The sequence below is a fragment of the Calidris pugnax genome, unplaced genomic scaffold (genome assembly GCF_001431845.1).
Source record: "Calidris pugnax isolate Ruff unplaced genomic scaffold, ASM143184v1 scaffold317, whole genome shotgun sequence".
Classification (NCBI taxonomy): domain Eukaryota; kingdom Metazoa; phylum Chordata; class Aves; order Charadriiformes; family Scolopacidae; genus Calidris; species Calidris pugnax.
This window is the reverse complement of record NW_015091111.1, coordinates 2,055,919-2,072,095: the sequence shown is the minus strand read 5'-3', so window position 1 is coordinate 2,072,095 and position 16,177 is coordinate 2,055,919. Positions and strand designations below refer to the sequence as shown.

Sequence of the window (16,177 nt, the reverse complement as noted above, 5' to 3'; positions counted from 1 at the left end):
AAGCTAACACAGAGAGCATTCAGCCCCTCTTACTTACTAGATGGCTTCAAAAGCAAATCTCAAAAATACTTCCAAATCTACATTGCTTTCATGGTTTTAAATGTTCTTGGATTTTAGACAATAAACATAAGGTACCTCTGTTCTTGTCAGTAGTTTAAAAATGGCCTGTCTCCAAGGTTTACTGGTTAAAATTATAGCCTCTGGCTATAAGAAAATAAATAGAAATTGAAAAGGGGAAATTATTTATGAAATATTTATACCATACTACCACTTCATCCACACATTCAAGAAAAATAACATCAGTGTTTGTTTCCTTAAGTTTCTTCCTCTGCAACTCACAGGTTTTAGCTTTGTGATATTGCAATTAACCACACTGATGTTCTGGTCAACAGCTCTCCCCCTCCCTCCCAGCCCCACTTGTGCTTGTGAGATATCTCTGTACTTACTTTTGTTTTTTGGGGATCTTGATATTTTCAGGTCTGTTTTTTTTCGTTATTTCTTTTCCATTCTTTAACCATTTGAATCTGAGTGCAGGGTACTCTGAAGTGGTTTCACACCTTAGCACTAGCTTCTGGCCCACAGCAGCCTCTTGGTTTTTCATTTCCTTCAATTTGGGAGGCACCGCTAAAGAAATAAAAGAATGTGTTGGTGATTAGGCCATCCTCAGAAGGGAAAACAGTGGTAACAAAGAGCAAAACCCCAGCCAGACTAACAATGCTTCTACACCAAAACCTGAAAAAATAAAGATAATTTATGTGTTACGTATCATTCTGAAAGCATAAAGGCACATTTAATGAAAGCCTAGTTTGGCCCTTTGGAGTCCTCCTACATGGGTCTTACAACTTGCAAGCCACATGCAGCCTCAGTGAGAACTAAAGTGCTGCTTCTGAATATGGTATGAAGCACTAACAACACTTAATTGATTGTATGCACCTAATACAAGACAGTACACTGAGGCAGGCAGCCTTGGTAGGTCATACAGAAAGGGAGGACGTCTTGCTGCTTTGTTTATTTCGACTGCTATGAGTCAGGGGTTATCCAAAGGCAACTGATGTGACAGGGAGCTAAAAGCATAAATATAAGCTTGACAGCTTCCCTAATCTGAGGGAAAGACTTTTGCTCAAGCCAAACATTATAACCCACATTATACACCTACCTCAAACCTCAGCTTGGCTATATCCTTTCCCTGAGGCAAGATACAATGGGCTTGGAAGCCCATCAAGAGAATCAATATCAATTAAGGGTATTTTGGACCCAGAAGGGGATACTGCATTGAAAAGACTCAGCCAACAGCTCCCACACTCTGGAGGGCTCCAGCTGATGCATCTTAGTTTCTACTGTGTTGTGGCAATACTGTTTCTTGTGTCAGTAGATCTCAAGCCATTCAGGGCTTTCTAAGTTAAAGACCTCTAATACTCCATAAACAGTATCAGCCTTTGAGTACTGGCTTCACAAGAAGATGCAGTCCCTCTGTAAGACACTACCCTGCATTTCACCCCATGGGCTAGCTGTAAACCAGCCTCTGTTGTGCTCTGGTTTTGAGGTAAAACACCTAGTTTAACCTTGCCTCCCCTGGGGCTTAAGATAACACCTTTACCACACAACTAGGGAGGGCTAATTTGGGGAGCTACAGATGGTCAGCTGATGGGAGATAGGTTGTGAGTCCATTCCAGCTCAGCTGCTCCCTGTTGTTGTTGGTCTGTACCTCTGGGGAGACACTATCCCCTTGCAGCACCTCTAGCTGCAGTGTGTTTTGTTTCTTGACCAAATGATTCTCCGTAACATGCCAATTACAAGCATTCATGGGGACACCAACGAGTCTCCAATACAGTCCTGTACAAGAAAATGTTTTAACAAACTAGAACACGCTCGATTACACATTGATATCTGTTGCTTGTGTTTTTGTGGAGACTTGCTGACTTCAATTGCCCTTAATTATTATTTCAATCAGATAAAACCCGCGCAACACCACTATGACCATAATTAGGAGATGCATGTTTAAACAACTGGACACACATATGCTCAATAAGCAGTTGCTTGTTGCAGACAGCAGCATGGCCTGTTCCATACATAAGACAACCTTCCTGATCTCAGGAAAGACCAGAGAAACCAAGGAAAGCCTGATTACCCTGGAAACTGAGCCTAGAGCAGAGCAGCATAAGCAACGGTGGTTGGGAAAACGTGGTCTGCAGTGAACGAACAAATGAGGTGGAACGTGCTGGGCCACTGGCCGAAGACAGGATAGGGACAGAACAGCCTTCAATAATTAAAAAAAACCTTCTGATTAAGGAAAGATGACAACTTTTTCCATGTGTCTCCACTGGTGTAGATAACAAGTCCCTGGCAGGAAGCTTAAGGCTGGACATCAGTAAAATGTCTAAGAAGGAGACTGTGGAGGGCACTGGGATGGATCAGGTTAGTTCCAGGATTTCACGACCAGAAAAAAATCTCCCCGCAAATGTCTTCTCATATGTTGGTTTCCATTTTCCAGCCCCCATGGGATAATTTTGGAAATTTCAGCATGTTCCCAAAATGCTACCAAAACAATTTTTGCTTTCCGAAAAACAAATGCCCACACACCATTCTGAAACCAGTATGTTTAAATATATGCACTTCTATGAGTATGTATTTATTTGTATATACACATACATTTACATAAGCACACATGTGTAAATATTCAGGCATTTACCCAAAAGCCAGAAAGAATTCTTGAAAAATACCAATTTTAAAATTTTCCAGAAAAAAAAAAAGCATTAATTAGCAGCCTTATTACTGAGGTATGTAATGATAGTTTCACTCTGTCATTAAAGAGTTAAGGTTTAAGTCTTTTGTCACTACATAAGAAAAGGAGCTGCAGAGGTGTAAAATAAAAAGGCAGTATTCCTTATTTTAATATATTGCACTTATTACAGTCCGGGTCCATATCTTGCATATATTAAGAGAACAACCACAATTGCAAAATCAAAATTTTTGTGCTTAAGACTTCAACTTGTTATTGATTTTCCTGTCAACATAGCACTGTGAAAGGAGGAATAAAAGGGATATGCCATTTTGTTTCTGAATTTTATTTTAATTCAGTATTATCTGCTCAAAATGACTTGCAGATTTTTTCCTCCATCAGAACTGTCAATGAAAAAAAAAAGTGTTAAATTAATATGCTCAACTCTTGCCATAATTCAGGAGTTACCAGGAAACATAAAAGACGATTTAATCAATGGCAGTGACCCTCACTAATTCACAGTAACTCGCTGTCCAAGCATGCAGGCTCTCCAGGGAAAGAAGTAAAAGCTGTTCACAGACATGACAGAAAAGAGATTGTTTCTTCTTTTTTCTTTTCTCCTTTTCATTTACACTATGCTTGTTTCCTTTCAGCTGCAGTTTTGCAAAAGCTAATCAGACCTGCCAGGCATATGAGAAATCTCGTGCTGATAAAACTACAGCATTATGTGCTTGGATCGAGATCAGCTACAGCTTCCACTGGCGCAAGAGGCAGTTGACTTCCATCACAGTCTGTGCCAGTTTCTCCGGCGCTGGTAAGACAGGACCTTGTCTGAGGGGTAAAAATGATTCTAAAGGAGGCAGAAATGCCTATAATGATAACTAGGCATTGCTTTCCCCCCCCCTCAGCCCCCTCCCGCCACAACACCTCCCTCCCCTTGGCTTTCTACCTCTTCCCCCTTTGTCCCCATTGCATCTCCTGCCAACTTGGCTCCTTTCCACCGCTCCTTTGCTGCGCCTGTCACACAGCTCCGCTCCTGCCACCAGCCAGGCTTCTGCCCGCTTCGGATGAGGCTGGCTGCGGCCTGCGAGAATGAGGGAGACAGGGCAAGGAGAACACTTCCTGCATCTCCCACGCACGGGTGGAGGTTATGGTGCCATTCGGGACAGGATGACTTAGTCAAAATCAGTGAAAGGACAAGGTGTAACGGTTTTAAAGTGGAAGAGGGGAGATTTAGATTAGATATTAGGAGGAGGTTCTTTACTGTGAGGGCGGTGAGGCACTGGAACAGGTTGCCCAGAGAAGCTGTGGGTGCCCCATCCCTGGAGGGGTTCAAGGCCAGGCTGGATGGGGCTTTGAGCAACCTGGTCTAGTGGAGGTGTCCCTGCCCATGGCAGGGGGGTTGGAACTCAATGATCTTTAAGGTCCCTTCCAACTCTAACCATTCTATGATTCTAAAATGTATTGTGAAAATGGAAGCATTTCCTGTGGGTCAGGTTTTGGGCAGTGCCGTTGTAAGCAGCTCTGATATGGCGGCAGCAGAGCCCTCACACGTGCCATCAATCACAGAATGACAAGGGCCAGGTAGCAAAGAAAACCGATAAATCCTGGAGAGGAACAGCAGAAACTAAGCATGGAAGCACCCCAAAAGTGGTGCTGCTTGAATGAAAGGTGCCGTGGATCCACTTTATCTGTATTCCTTGTGCTGAAACCCAGGAGGGCCTCACATTTTAAGAGTCAATTAGACACACAGAAAGACACTCATGTTTAACCCCCAGCTTTTCACACTCTCTGGTCAGGACCTTTCTCTTTGACCCACAGACCTCCCCTGGTTTGACAGACTTTCTAAGAAAGCAACAGGGGCGATAACAGCGAGAGAGGGCTGACATGCTGTGACGAGCCCTCACAAAGCGGCAGAGCACTTGTGTCAGCAAAAGTCCTGCACTGTTGGAAGGGTTTAACAGGCAAAAGCATGCAAGGTGTTAGATCTCTGCTTATTAAGATGGCTTGAATATCTGTCACTTTGTTAGCAATGTTTTCAGGAATGTATGTCTGCTGGCCTGCATAATAACATTGCAGATAAGGAACACACATTTCCATATTCTCTCTGCAAAAGACTGACTGATAATGTATGACTGGAGACAATGTCTTCTCTCTAGATTTCAGTGAGTTTGGCAAAGCACAGCAATCTCCTCACCCTCAGTGTTTGATTGTACAGTTAATCTGCATGGAAGCTCAACACATTGAACAAATTAAACAGGAAACCTGCAAAATATTATCACACAACTACATGCTTTCAGCTGAAATTCCACGAGTAGCTAGGTTTTCCCCCCCCCCTTTCTTTTCTTTTTCTAGGAAGGCACAAATGCTTTTAAGAGTCTGAGCACGGGAATGTATTAGGCATACTTGCCAGTGGGCACATGTGCACAGTTTGCTGGGCAAAATTCTGACCAACAGCTTGGTGAGTGGTAATAGAAGCCACAAGAATAACACCCGTTGCCTTGGCCTCAGACTTGCTTTTTTGTAGCATAATGCTCAAGGCAGGGCAGTAATGCAAGACAAATCATATTATTTCCAAAAAGCCTTCTCCCCTTGCATGAGAGATTGTAATCAAGCTCCGGTTTATCAGCAGGGCAGATTTTCTAAAGCCTTTGGTATAAACCATATAAGGTACACTTCAAAATGTATACTGCTTCTGCTTAGACAACTGAAAAAAACCAAACCCAACAACCCAAAATTCTGTTGTTTTCTGTTGGTTTTAATCTTCCTATTATTCTCTCAGGTATCATTTGGATCCTGAACACTTTTCAAAAACTGGCTATTTCCTTCTAGCATGCTGAGTCTCTGTGCAGATTACCTACGTGATAAAATACTGTGGGTAATGATAGGAGATAATCCAACACAACCAACTCTCCTAAATACCAGAGTAACTGAACACAAGCTGAGAGATTGGAAAACCAAACAAAACATTTCGCTACTTAAATGGGAATTTCTCCATTCTTTTGAAAATACTGCCAGATGCATTTCAGCTTCTGGGGCTTGGTACGATTTGAATACTTACGCCTCTGTAGAAGAGCAAAAGCAAAAACACAAACGTAACGTTTGTTTTGAGCACTACATATAAAACCAAGATCCACAGAATCTCATTTTTCCAAGTGACATTAAAAGGAAATTTTTGCAGAAATTTTAGATGTTGTAAAGGCCAAAAGAAAGGGGAATTCCACAGGAATGTCTAGCAGCATTGTCAGGAGCCAAGAAATGGAGCAATAGGGAGAGATATAGCACTACAGCCATGCTCTTTGAATACTGAATGAATGAGGAACCAGCAAATGCCACTATAAATCAGAGTAACTACTCCCAAAAGGTAATCACAAAGCCAACTGCAACTCTAATTACCCTGACCAGGCACTGCTTATCTCATGCTGTGGAGCGTCTGTCTAAACCTACTGAGCCTGACAGGTTTAGGTACCATGGTGCTGAATTTTCACTGGGTCCTTTCAAAGTAATGGTGCACCCAACAAACTCATAGATCTCCACCTAAAGTATTTGTTTGTTTGGGATGACATGCTTTCAAGTACATGGTATGTCATGCCAGTGTTCATGGGTATTTATCCCTAGCAATGAAGCTGCTCTCCAAGCTTGCATTAATCTTCTTTTCATTTTCCCTGTCACAAGCCCAGTAACCTTGGCTTGCTAATTGGAAGTAAACCCTTCCAATGAGAGTATCATGGGCCAGCTCATAACATAACCTTGTGAAGGCAGGATTTTCAACAGAACACTGAAAATACTTTGCAAATGGAGAAGGTTTCACTAGCCCCCACTCCATTCTACAAGTGAAAAGCACCTCCAGTGGAGTCAGAAAAAGGATGGTAGTGACAAACCAGCATGTCTAGAAGTATCATGTCCACAAGGGAAAGCCTGAGAGTGCCTATTTATTCAGTGTAACAAGATAATGTCAGGCTCTTCAGTCTCCTGCAATCACTCAAGATATCAGTTTCTGGGCTTAGACCTCCTCAGAGACGGGGAACTGCATTCAAAGATAGTAAAATGTTGGTTTCACAAGAGAAGCTGGGTGTGAGCAAGCATCTAACCTAAAGATTACAATTTAAAGGTCAGCACTTAATTTATTTACTGATGATTGTGTCTGCAGGAACACACTGCCTGATTGCATTAAATACTCTCCTCTGGTTCACAGTGCTTCAGCTGACTCCAACTGGCTGCATCCCTGATAAACTTTGATGATCCTGTTAGACACTGTCAATACAAAAACCTGATCGTATAGACTGCAAAAGTGGGGACAGCATAAAATAAATACACTTGCTCTCCAATAAGCGATTCAGGGACAACTGCTCATAAAGTCAATACAAAAATCTGCAGGTCCGTATTTTACATACCTAAGTGCATAAACGTAGATTCCAGAATCTTTATTTGAGCACTAAAATGAAAGCAATCCAATGCACAGAAATGCTATGCAGGCATAAATCCTGTGGACTTTAAGAGGACCTGCAAGTACTCAGTGATTTATATATTTTTTTTTACATGAAGCCACTTTTGATTCGGAAGCTGAATTTCTGGACTGCACATTAAAAAAGTCTGTCTCAAGTTGAGTTCCTTGAAGTCAAATGAGGGGACGAAGAACGGCTTCTTGCATCAAACATATGTCTGTCTCTCTTCTTTCCTCTCCAGCTTATTTTCATCACTAATTTCCATCTTTGCTTGAAAAATTGCATGCGGTAAATCACTAGAGATTAGTGCAGCTGAGAGAAACACCTAAAAGCAAAGGCTGTGACTTCAGTGTTAACTTGGCTGGGTCTCAGACTATGCGTTATGACCAGACTTGGAAGGTTCACCAAATCACTGGGCTGAGACAAAACTTAAAACTTTGGTTCTCAGCTATGGTACCTGTGTATGCACACTGTTGTGCCCTAAGATCATCAATATGATAGAATAAAAACAAATGGAGGAAAAAAAGGCAGGAAAGGAAGGAAGGATATGCAACACAACAATATTCTTCTTTGATACAATTTCAGAGGTTATTCCTCTGGATTACTGATGAAAAACCAGCTCTTGGGTAACTCCCTTTTTCTGTCATCTTGGTAAAATTGGCTTTTTTTGTTGGTAGGTTTGTTTGGATTTTTTTGGTTTGGTTTTTGTTTTGGTTTTTTGTTTTTGGGTTTTTTTTTGTTTTTAATAGCTTCCTTAAAGCTTTAGCCTTTCAATCTGAGGGCTCAAAAGTGCTGCAGGCATCTCCTCCTCTCCTTCTGGAAGCCTTAAAAGAGTAACAACACACTTCCAGTGACTTTACCAGCACACTTTAATGTGCCTGGTCAGAAATATTCCTAATTAAGCATTCCAAATTGTCCCAACTCCCAGTGAGAGCTCAGTCAAGTAAGTACAGAAGCAACAGTCTGCCACATTAGTGCATGATGAAGAATTTAAATGACATCAGACAACGTTGTAGCTATAGGATTCACACAGATTTCCCCAGTATTAAAAAAATTCTCCATGTTGAACAGGAAAACCCGAGGGATTACCACCAATCAGTGAGTACACAGAAAGACCTAAAAAGGGATTTACCAAAACAACTGCCTTCTCAAAAGTCCCGAACAATCTCCCTCTCACAAAGCTGACACAGAGGCCACCACTTCTCACATCAGGAAGTAGATGAGAACATTTCTGATCATTCCCAGGCACAATTGGCAGCTTAGGGGGTTCACTTGTCTGCTATGTTCGTCCTCACAAAGAACCACTCATCCATGTGGAAATATTGAGGTCGGAAGGTGGAAAACCTGAACTGAAACCTGTCTGATGGCATGTTTGACATGAACAAAATCAAAATCAAAACACAGAAATTAATTTGGAGAAAACAAGGCTAATTTGAGCACCAAAAGTAAGAAGTTGCTGCTGCATAAAATTACAGGCTGCATAAAATATTCACAGCAGTATGAAGAACTTTGAAATTTTCAAGACATTGATTTGCTAATGAACCAGTCAAACTTAACAATATAGGTATTGGCTTGTCATTTGCCACTTTCCTTCCCCTTTTCTATGTTAAACTCTTTGTGGTCAACTCTCCTAGCAATGCTCTTTTTCTGAGATTTATGCAGGTATTCAGCACAGGCTGTGGAACAACGTGGGCCTATATCAACACCTGTGTGCTCAAAGACTGCATGGAGGAAACCTGTGGAAGGCCAGGACAGCCCTTCCAGTGCAACCCCATAATGGGGTCTGTCCCTGCCCACACTTAACCGAAGTTGCCTCTGAAGTTTTTCTTTGTCATTTTCTTCTGGTGCTGATCACAGATGGAGCAGACCACGTGCCAGCCCCATCTCAGCTGTACAAAACCCAGAAGAGCAATCCACCTGCCCCTGCCTGCCAGAATCTTCACCAGCTACAAGATGTCGGAGCTACTGCTGGTGGAGCATGCTGTGCCTCTGCTCCTAAGTCAATTCGGAAGATGACTGCTTTCATACCTACATGCTAAGGGGAAAATCAACGTGGTCTGACAGTGCAACAAGCATGTGCCTTTCCCTAGGAACACACAAGTAGTCCTGGCCCCTTCAGCTAACTGAGGTGGCCGTTGCTTTGAAACATCCATTAGCAAAATCTTCCTTTTTTTAACCAGAAGGTATGGAAATAGTTTAGGCAATGAAACCAAAAGCCACTTAACTCATTTCAGAACTGAGGATCTGGATACACCTGGGCATTGCACCCAAACCATCAGCTCAAACCCAGCTCAGCAAAAATATAAACACAGCACTTAACATTATTGGATTGAACAATACACAGAGAGGATCTCATCATATACCCTTCAGTATAATTTACTTCCAACATATACAGAACCCCACATTTGCACTCTGCAAGTATGGTAAAACAGAAAAGGAAACTGCAGTGAAAAGGAAATGTTTGTCACGTGCTTGAAAATGCATGCAGGCTGTCTTCAGACAAGTGAAAAATTAAACAAAACTCTTAAGAATAAATACTGCTAAATACCTGCAATCAGGAACAGCTCACAAAAAGACCTAATTAGATGTGTCTCCCCTAGTTAAATTATTATATGAGATTAGACATCCTTTTAAGGGTCAACCTCCAAAAAATCCATAACCACATGATCAGTAAAGCGTGCAGAACCATGCCACAGTCCAGCAACCCCTGGAGGAGGGACAGGAACACTTTCTGCAACTCTGAAATGATTTCTGGACTGCAGGCAAAAGAAAAACTCTGTAGGAAAAATTGCAAGGCATTTAAAAAATATATTCCAGGTCAAATGTAAGTCGTGTAATTGCATACCAGGAAGCCTGTGTGAATGCTAAGTAGTGGGCCACACCACAGTGGGATCATCACAAAAATGCAGGAAACTATCAAACAGATCTCAAAGTGAAGTAGATCTCCAGGTCATCAAGTCCAGCTTGGAGCTCGTGGTCCGTAATGATCAAGCCCATCCTGCCAGGTGTTTATGTAACCTTTTGTCAAAATTGTCCAGTGGCATTAAAATCTATGACTGTGAAAAAGACTGTAACATGCATTAAACAGTTAGTAATTTTTTAACATCCTACATATCTAACCCTTGTGATTGTAGCCATCAGTATCTATTGTTGGGGAAGAATTATGTCCTTCATTATAGGAAGGTGGTATTTTTTATGTAGAAGTCAAAGCAGAGCTTCTATATCCATTCAAATATATAGAGTATAGTAAGTAATGTGCATAATTTACCAAAGCTTATGTATCAATCTACGCTCCCCGTTCACAGAACAGAGACTATATTGTAAACTTTAGCTAAAAAGGAGTTGGAGAATAAATTCCACTTAAGTTCTGAATAGGCTGCCAGTAAAAAGAACAAAGACATGGTAAAGAAAAGAAAACCTCCCTTCCCCCACTTCTTATTTTAAACTTGCAAATGGTTTTCGTGTGTCACAGTTTTGGATAAAATCACAGCCTGAAAATCGATTATATCAAGTGTGCAAGTATCCAGGGCTTTACTTGCTATACGATAAGAACTGAAGGCCCAGCACAGTACTAAGGTAAAATTCAGGCCCTGTGAAAATAAAATGCTTTGTCATTGATTCGATACAGCTAGACTTTCACCCCAGAAGATGGAGAAATGTGCTACAACCTTTCTAAGGGGAAAAAATAAAGTACAGGCCTTGTCTATATCCAGGTTTGCCGATTTTTAAGTAAAGCATAAATCAATTTTATTCAAACCACTGTAAAGCATCAGCATGAACACACTTAAACTAATTCAAAGCTGATTTATGATTAAACTCACATTAAAATCAATTCCTTAACAAATTAAGTTGAATCAATAAACTTCTGGATTAAATTAGTCCTAACAGGTATTTCTAGAGGCAATGTTCCCTCTATTTCAGTTGAATTGATTTAAGAAACCTGACTTTAATGACAGTGACTTTGTGTGTTAACACTCGTACACGTTAATATGCATTCATCATTCAGTGTAGAAAGACATCAATGTGATTATAAAGGTCTGCACAAAAGGACTAAACAGACCAATGCCCCATCCCTTTGCTAGTCTCCTTTTTGTTTCATTCTCAAGGATAACAGCCTTGTGAGCAAAAACTTCATTTTGTTACTACTGAGCTGGAGATTTTTACGTATCATTTTATGTCATCTATCTGCTAAACGCAATTTCTCATAAAAGTTTCAGTTTGTTGCTATTTCTGCAACAGGCAATTCTTCCTTTGCTTTTAATTCCCAGCCAGGACACAGACTTCAATCATGAAATCACCTAGACGGTATACACATAGGTCCAGCATAAAATGTGGTATTCTGCTGCTGAGAAATTACTGAAGAGCATTAGCAGAATAACTGCAAGCCAATCTGTGGCAAGGCTGTTTCCACCACAGAGTCTCACAGGACCTCAGACCAGCTCTTTTCATGTTTAGACAGCTGAGCGGCAAGGCAGGCAGCAATCTACACAATCCTTACTGTGCCAACAAGAGTCAAAAATCTCATGAGGGAGTTCCCTGAGACAAATGCCCAGAAAGAAGCCCAGCTGAGGAAAAGCAAGAAGGTTCCCACATGCTGGTGCTGGTGTCATGCTGCGGCAGCCCAGCAGATCACTTATCTCTTTCTTGCAGAGTCAGAATTAAAATAAAGGCTCCAACCTCATCACATGTGGCCACTGTGCCTCCCTGAAGCTATCTAAGTGAGTAACTGTTAGAGGAGGCTGCTGCTCCTTGACAGACACTGGAAGGATGTTTCCCCAAGCAATAAGATGAGATTGAAGTAGCAAACCACGATCAAATCTCCCTTTAGAAAGTATCTGTGTAATGCTCAAATTCTAATGCGCTGTTGCTTTTTTCTTATTTTTAGTAGTGTTCACAAAAAAATCAGTCTTTCATGAACCAAACAAAACCACATTATCCTAAAAAGATGGTATCATGTCATGTTCCAATCTGGATTTTCATTGAAAATAGCACGTAATGGGCAGAATGCATAACTTCCTCCCAACTGTGCTGAACCCTAGGGGGTTGCCAGTCATTTCTTTTGTCCAGATTCTCTAGAAGGCATGAGAAAGAAACTCATATTACATGAATAAATCAAACATAAAAGCTTGATCCTAAAAAGGTTTGGGAAAACAGGGGTTTACAATGGAAACTGTTGTGCAACCCCAGCAGCAGAACTGGCAGGTGTACCAGATCCTGCAAGGTGGCATGAGTACAGAGAACAGGGCTGTCTCACAAGAAGCCCAATGGCAGGCAGGATTTAGCTCCCAGTGATGAGCATAAAGATGAGTCTGCCATTTATCTATGATAATGTATCCACACCATCTGGCTTTTCTACCTTACTTTTTTACCTCTGGCTTTCCTCTCACATATTATTTCACTACTGCTGTCATCATGAAGCAACATGCATACCTCTGCTTAAGAATGCGCATTTTCTCACTCGTCATGAGCTGGGCAATGTTGGAAAGTCCATCCAGCAGATCAAGGACCCTTGGGTCTCACAACATCCCTGAGTTTGGGTTTCACAACCACCAAAATATTCCCCTATTAATTATAGTTTACCTACGTACTGGGGAGATGACAGAACTGTGGGGAGACTCAGTAAGCGAGGGGCTGCAAAACCCTGTAATAAATAGACAAAGAAAAGATATGGCAAAGCCTCTTCCTCGTGGACTGGAACCTGCTGCCAGCCATGTGTCCTAACATTTCAGTACTTCCTCCTGCAAAATTTGTCCTACGTTGTTAAGTACATAATAACGAAAGCTATGCAAATGAAAGCCATGAAGGAGGAAGCCAAGAAAGAACCACAACAGTAAGAGAAAGGGATGTTAAGAAAAAAGAACAAAAGAGATGATTTCACCGACATCTGTGGAAATTTAATATCCTGAGTCCCCCTTCTGGCTGCAAAGGGAATTTAATGTAGAAAGCAACCAAGCAGGACACCATTGTTGCTGAAAGAAACTGAGACAATCAAGACAGAAAAATGCTCTGTAGACGATAAGCATACTGTTTGCACAGTATTACCTCATTCTGAATCTCCATCTGCCTACTGAGAGATGTCATAAAACCCAAAATGGCTGCAAAAAGTAATAATAATAAAAACCAACAGTATCATTATACTGAATGTCTACTGTATTTTTCCTTTTTAACCACTGCTGTTGGGAGAATTTCAGACATGCTTTGGACTTAGGAAGTCATTTCCAGGTATGATCTTAATTTCAGAGTGTTTTTTCTCATTAGAATTCCTCGTAGTACATGAGCAGACCAAGGATTAAGCAAAAACAGTATAAAATAGCATTTTCCTGGAGCCTCCGGAACAATCAAGCTATTTGTCACGGAGGCAGAGGAAGTGAGCACACACTCTGCGTTCAGGGAGGTGTGAAAGGGACCAAAGGCCATTCTCACTAATAGATCTGACATGAGTTGGGAGTGCACAGAGGAGGGTCAAAATCCAGCAAAACAACAACAAAGTCATCATCTCTGCTGGCAGTGTGTGGCACCTCCATCTGCAGCCTTTGCAGTCCCATCCAGGGTTGACTGAACATGCACCACACACAGTGTGTAATCATGGAAGCCCAGGTTTCCATGCCAAGAGAGGCAAACAGCTCCATGGCCAGGTGCGTTCTTCCTTGCAGTCTCTTCAGCCCAATCTTTCTGAGAAAAAAATTGTGAACTTTTTGTTCCTCAGTATTTCTCAGTGCTCATCAGATGGAATTGTTTTGATAGTAGTAAGAGGTTTGACAGCTGTTGATCCCCAGGGCTTATTTCCTCAATCTCAAACATAATTTAAATAATAATAGAAAGAATTGACCTAGACAGTTTTAATCATCCTTTTCCTTTCTGTACCCCATCTTTCCCCAAAAGAAAAAAAAAAGAGAAAAATGAAAAAATTTCACTGGTTGCTAATGATTATGATGCTTTTGTTTGTTATTAAGTATAGCCCTTATTATCAGTTTGGTAACTCAAGTTTTCCAAGTTCTGAGGTATGCTCTCTCTGCCCTCCATTTATTTAGACAACTGTATAACTGAATATACACATAACCACCCAATAAGTTCTTAGATTTTTTTTAATGCTGGAAAATAATGCATTATATGATGTATTTGCTATCTGACTGATTACTCTGCAGAAAAAGATAATTTTGACAAGACCTGCATTAGCTGAATCTGCTTGACACACAGGAGAGGATGGGAACAGAAATTTTATTAAAACATGTTTTGAATTTGCAATTATCAGGCTCACAAAACAAGGCTGCCTATGTCACATTTGAGTATGGTCATCAAATCCTTAAAAAAGGAGAGACACCTCAGCTTTAGACATATATTGGGAGAGAAAAATGCAGGGTTTTGTTGTTTTAAGTCTTACTCAGCACCTGTACTTTGAAAAAATTGGTCATCACATTGAAATAGATGAAAAACATTAAAAAACCCCAACTTTTCTCAGTCGGCAAAGCAGATGAGCTGACATTTCTATACTTTGAGCTTTCTATGTGGGGAAGCTAGTTCATCATATGGGATATGAATTTACAGAGTTTTAGTTGTTTTACACTCAGTCACCTCAGGCATTAAATTTATATTGACTGGAGTGGCTTACTGCATTTTAAACTGGAGTATCATGCTAGAAACAACTAAAATGATTGGTTCTTCACCCAGGATAATGAGTCTAAGCAAATCAGAGAGGTACAGAAAGCCACTGACATCATGCAGGCAGTCTGCCTAGCAGAATACTTGTACTGTATCCCTTCTTATGAGGCATGATGTGAAATACTGTAAAACTGGATGGCTAGGCGGAGAAGTGTCCATTGGGGCTAGAATTCAAGAAAATCACTCTAAGGCAGGCCGATCTGATGTGGGCGGACAATAAAGCTCAGGGAAAAAAAAGACATTGCCCTTAATAGAAACCACAGTAGACTTGTGATGGGATAGCTGCGCTGGGAGTGTTTGGGATAGAAACAGAGAACAGGGAAGAAAAACGTGACAAACTGTCAAAATCAGCATAGTTTGCTCCCCAACCCCCAAGATTCACTTCTACACAGACCCAAAAGCCATATCAAGACATGACAAGCGCTGTGTAACGTGACTGCTCAACTCTCCCACATGCCCCAGGGATCATGTGCAAAAGGATTCTTGGCAGAAGTAAGTTAAAACTGGTGCATCCAGGTTTTGGCCATTTTCCTTGCAAACTGCTTGGCCTTCAGCAATGTTTTCTCACAGCCTAGCTTAGAGCACACCTCTTCCATCCCTGACAGAAAGGGGTAGTCTCTGTACGCCCTGTGGTGAGGGGTTCAGAGAAGCCCCTTCATATCCCAAGTGCCCAGGCAACAGATGTGAGTGTGGTACAATGTGGACTGATGCATGAGGGACAAGGGACATGCATGAGGCGTTAATCACAATTCACTGATGGCATGCATTTTTCCTGCGTTAGTTAAATCCAATGAAAGATCAAAGCAGATGTATTCCTTCTGAATTTGGGTGGCTTTGGTTTCATTCTCTCCCAAAGCAGATTCAACTCCTATTTACTCAAAACAGCTCACCTCTGAGCAGGAATGTCTGCTCAGGGCTTCCCACAGCTGAACTGCCTGGACCAGCTGTAGGACCGATCACCTGGAGGGTTTGTGCAAAGCAACCACTGGGCTGTAAATTCACAGTTTAGCTGACTAATTTATTATTGTGGACAAGCCATTGTTTTGACATAAAAGCCTTATCAACTAATTCCCCCCCCACACCCCTTCTCCCTCCCCTTAAATGTTTATTCAGAGTTGCCGTGGTTCTGCTGTGGTCCATGACATCCCACAAGGGTTCTGGCTCCCAGTGCTAAAACAATTAGTCTGGGGAAATTAAACGGTGCTTTCTGCACACCTGTGGCTGGCTGTGCTCCCGTGCCTGACAGCAGTGCCTCTCCCACACCAACGCGCACCGGCTGCCAGCACCAGCCTGCACCCTCCCAAAAAGCGGTCAGGGAACGGTGCTGTTTCTCATGAAGCTGAATGGAACCACT

At 41.6% G+C, this 16,177-nt stretch overlaps 1 protein-coding gene across 1 annotated transcript in view; it reads right to left on the bottom strand.

Annotated features, from left to right (window-relative positions):
- The window catches only part of NRG1 (neuregulin 1), a 312,373-nt gene that overhangs the window by 168,753 nt on the left and 127,443 nt on the right, over positions 1 to 16,177 (bottom strand). The window contains exon 2 of the mRNA XM_014958107.1: positions 447 to 624. Within this exon, the coding sequence (XP_014813593.1) occupies positions 447 to 601 (155 nt within the window). The 5' untranslated portion in view covers positions 602 to 624. The remainder of the gene's footprint in view (positions 1 to 446; positions 625 to 16,177) is intronic.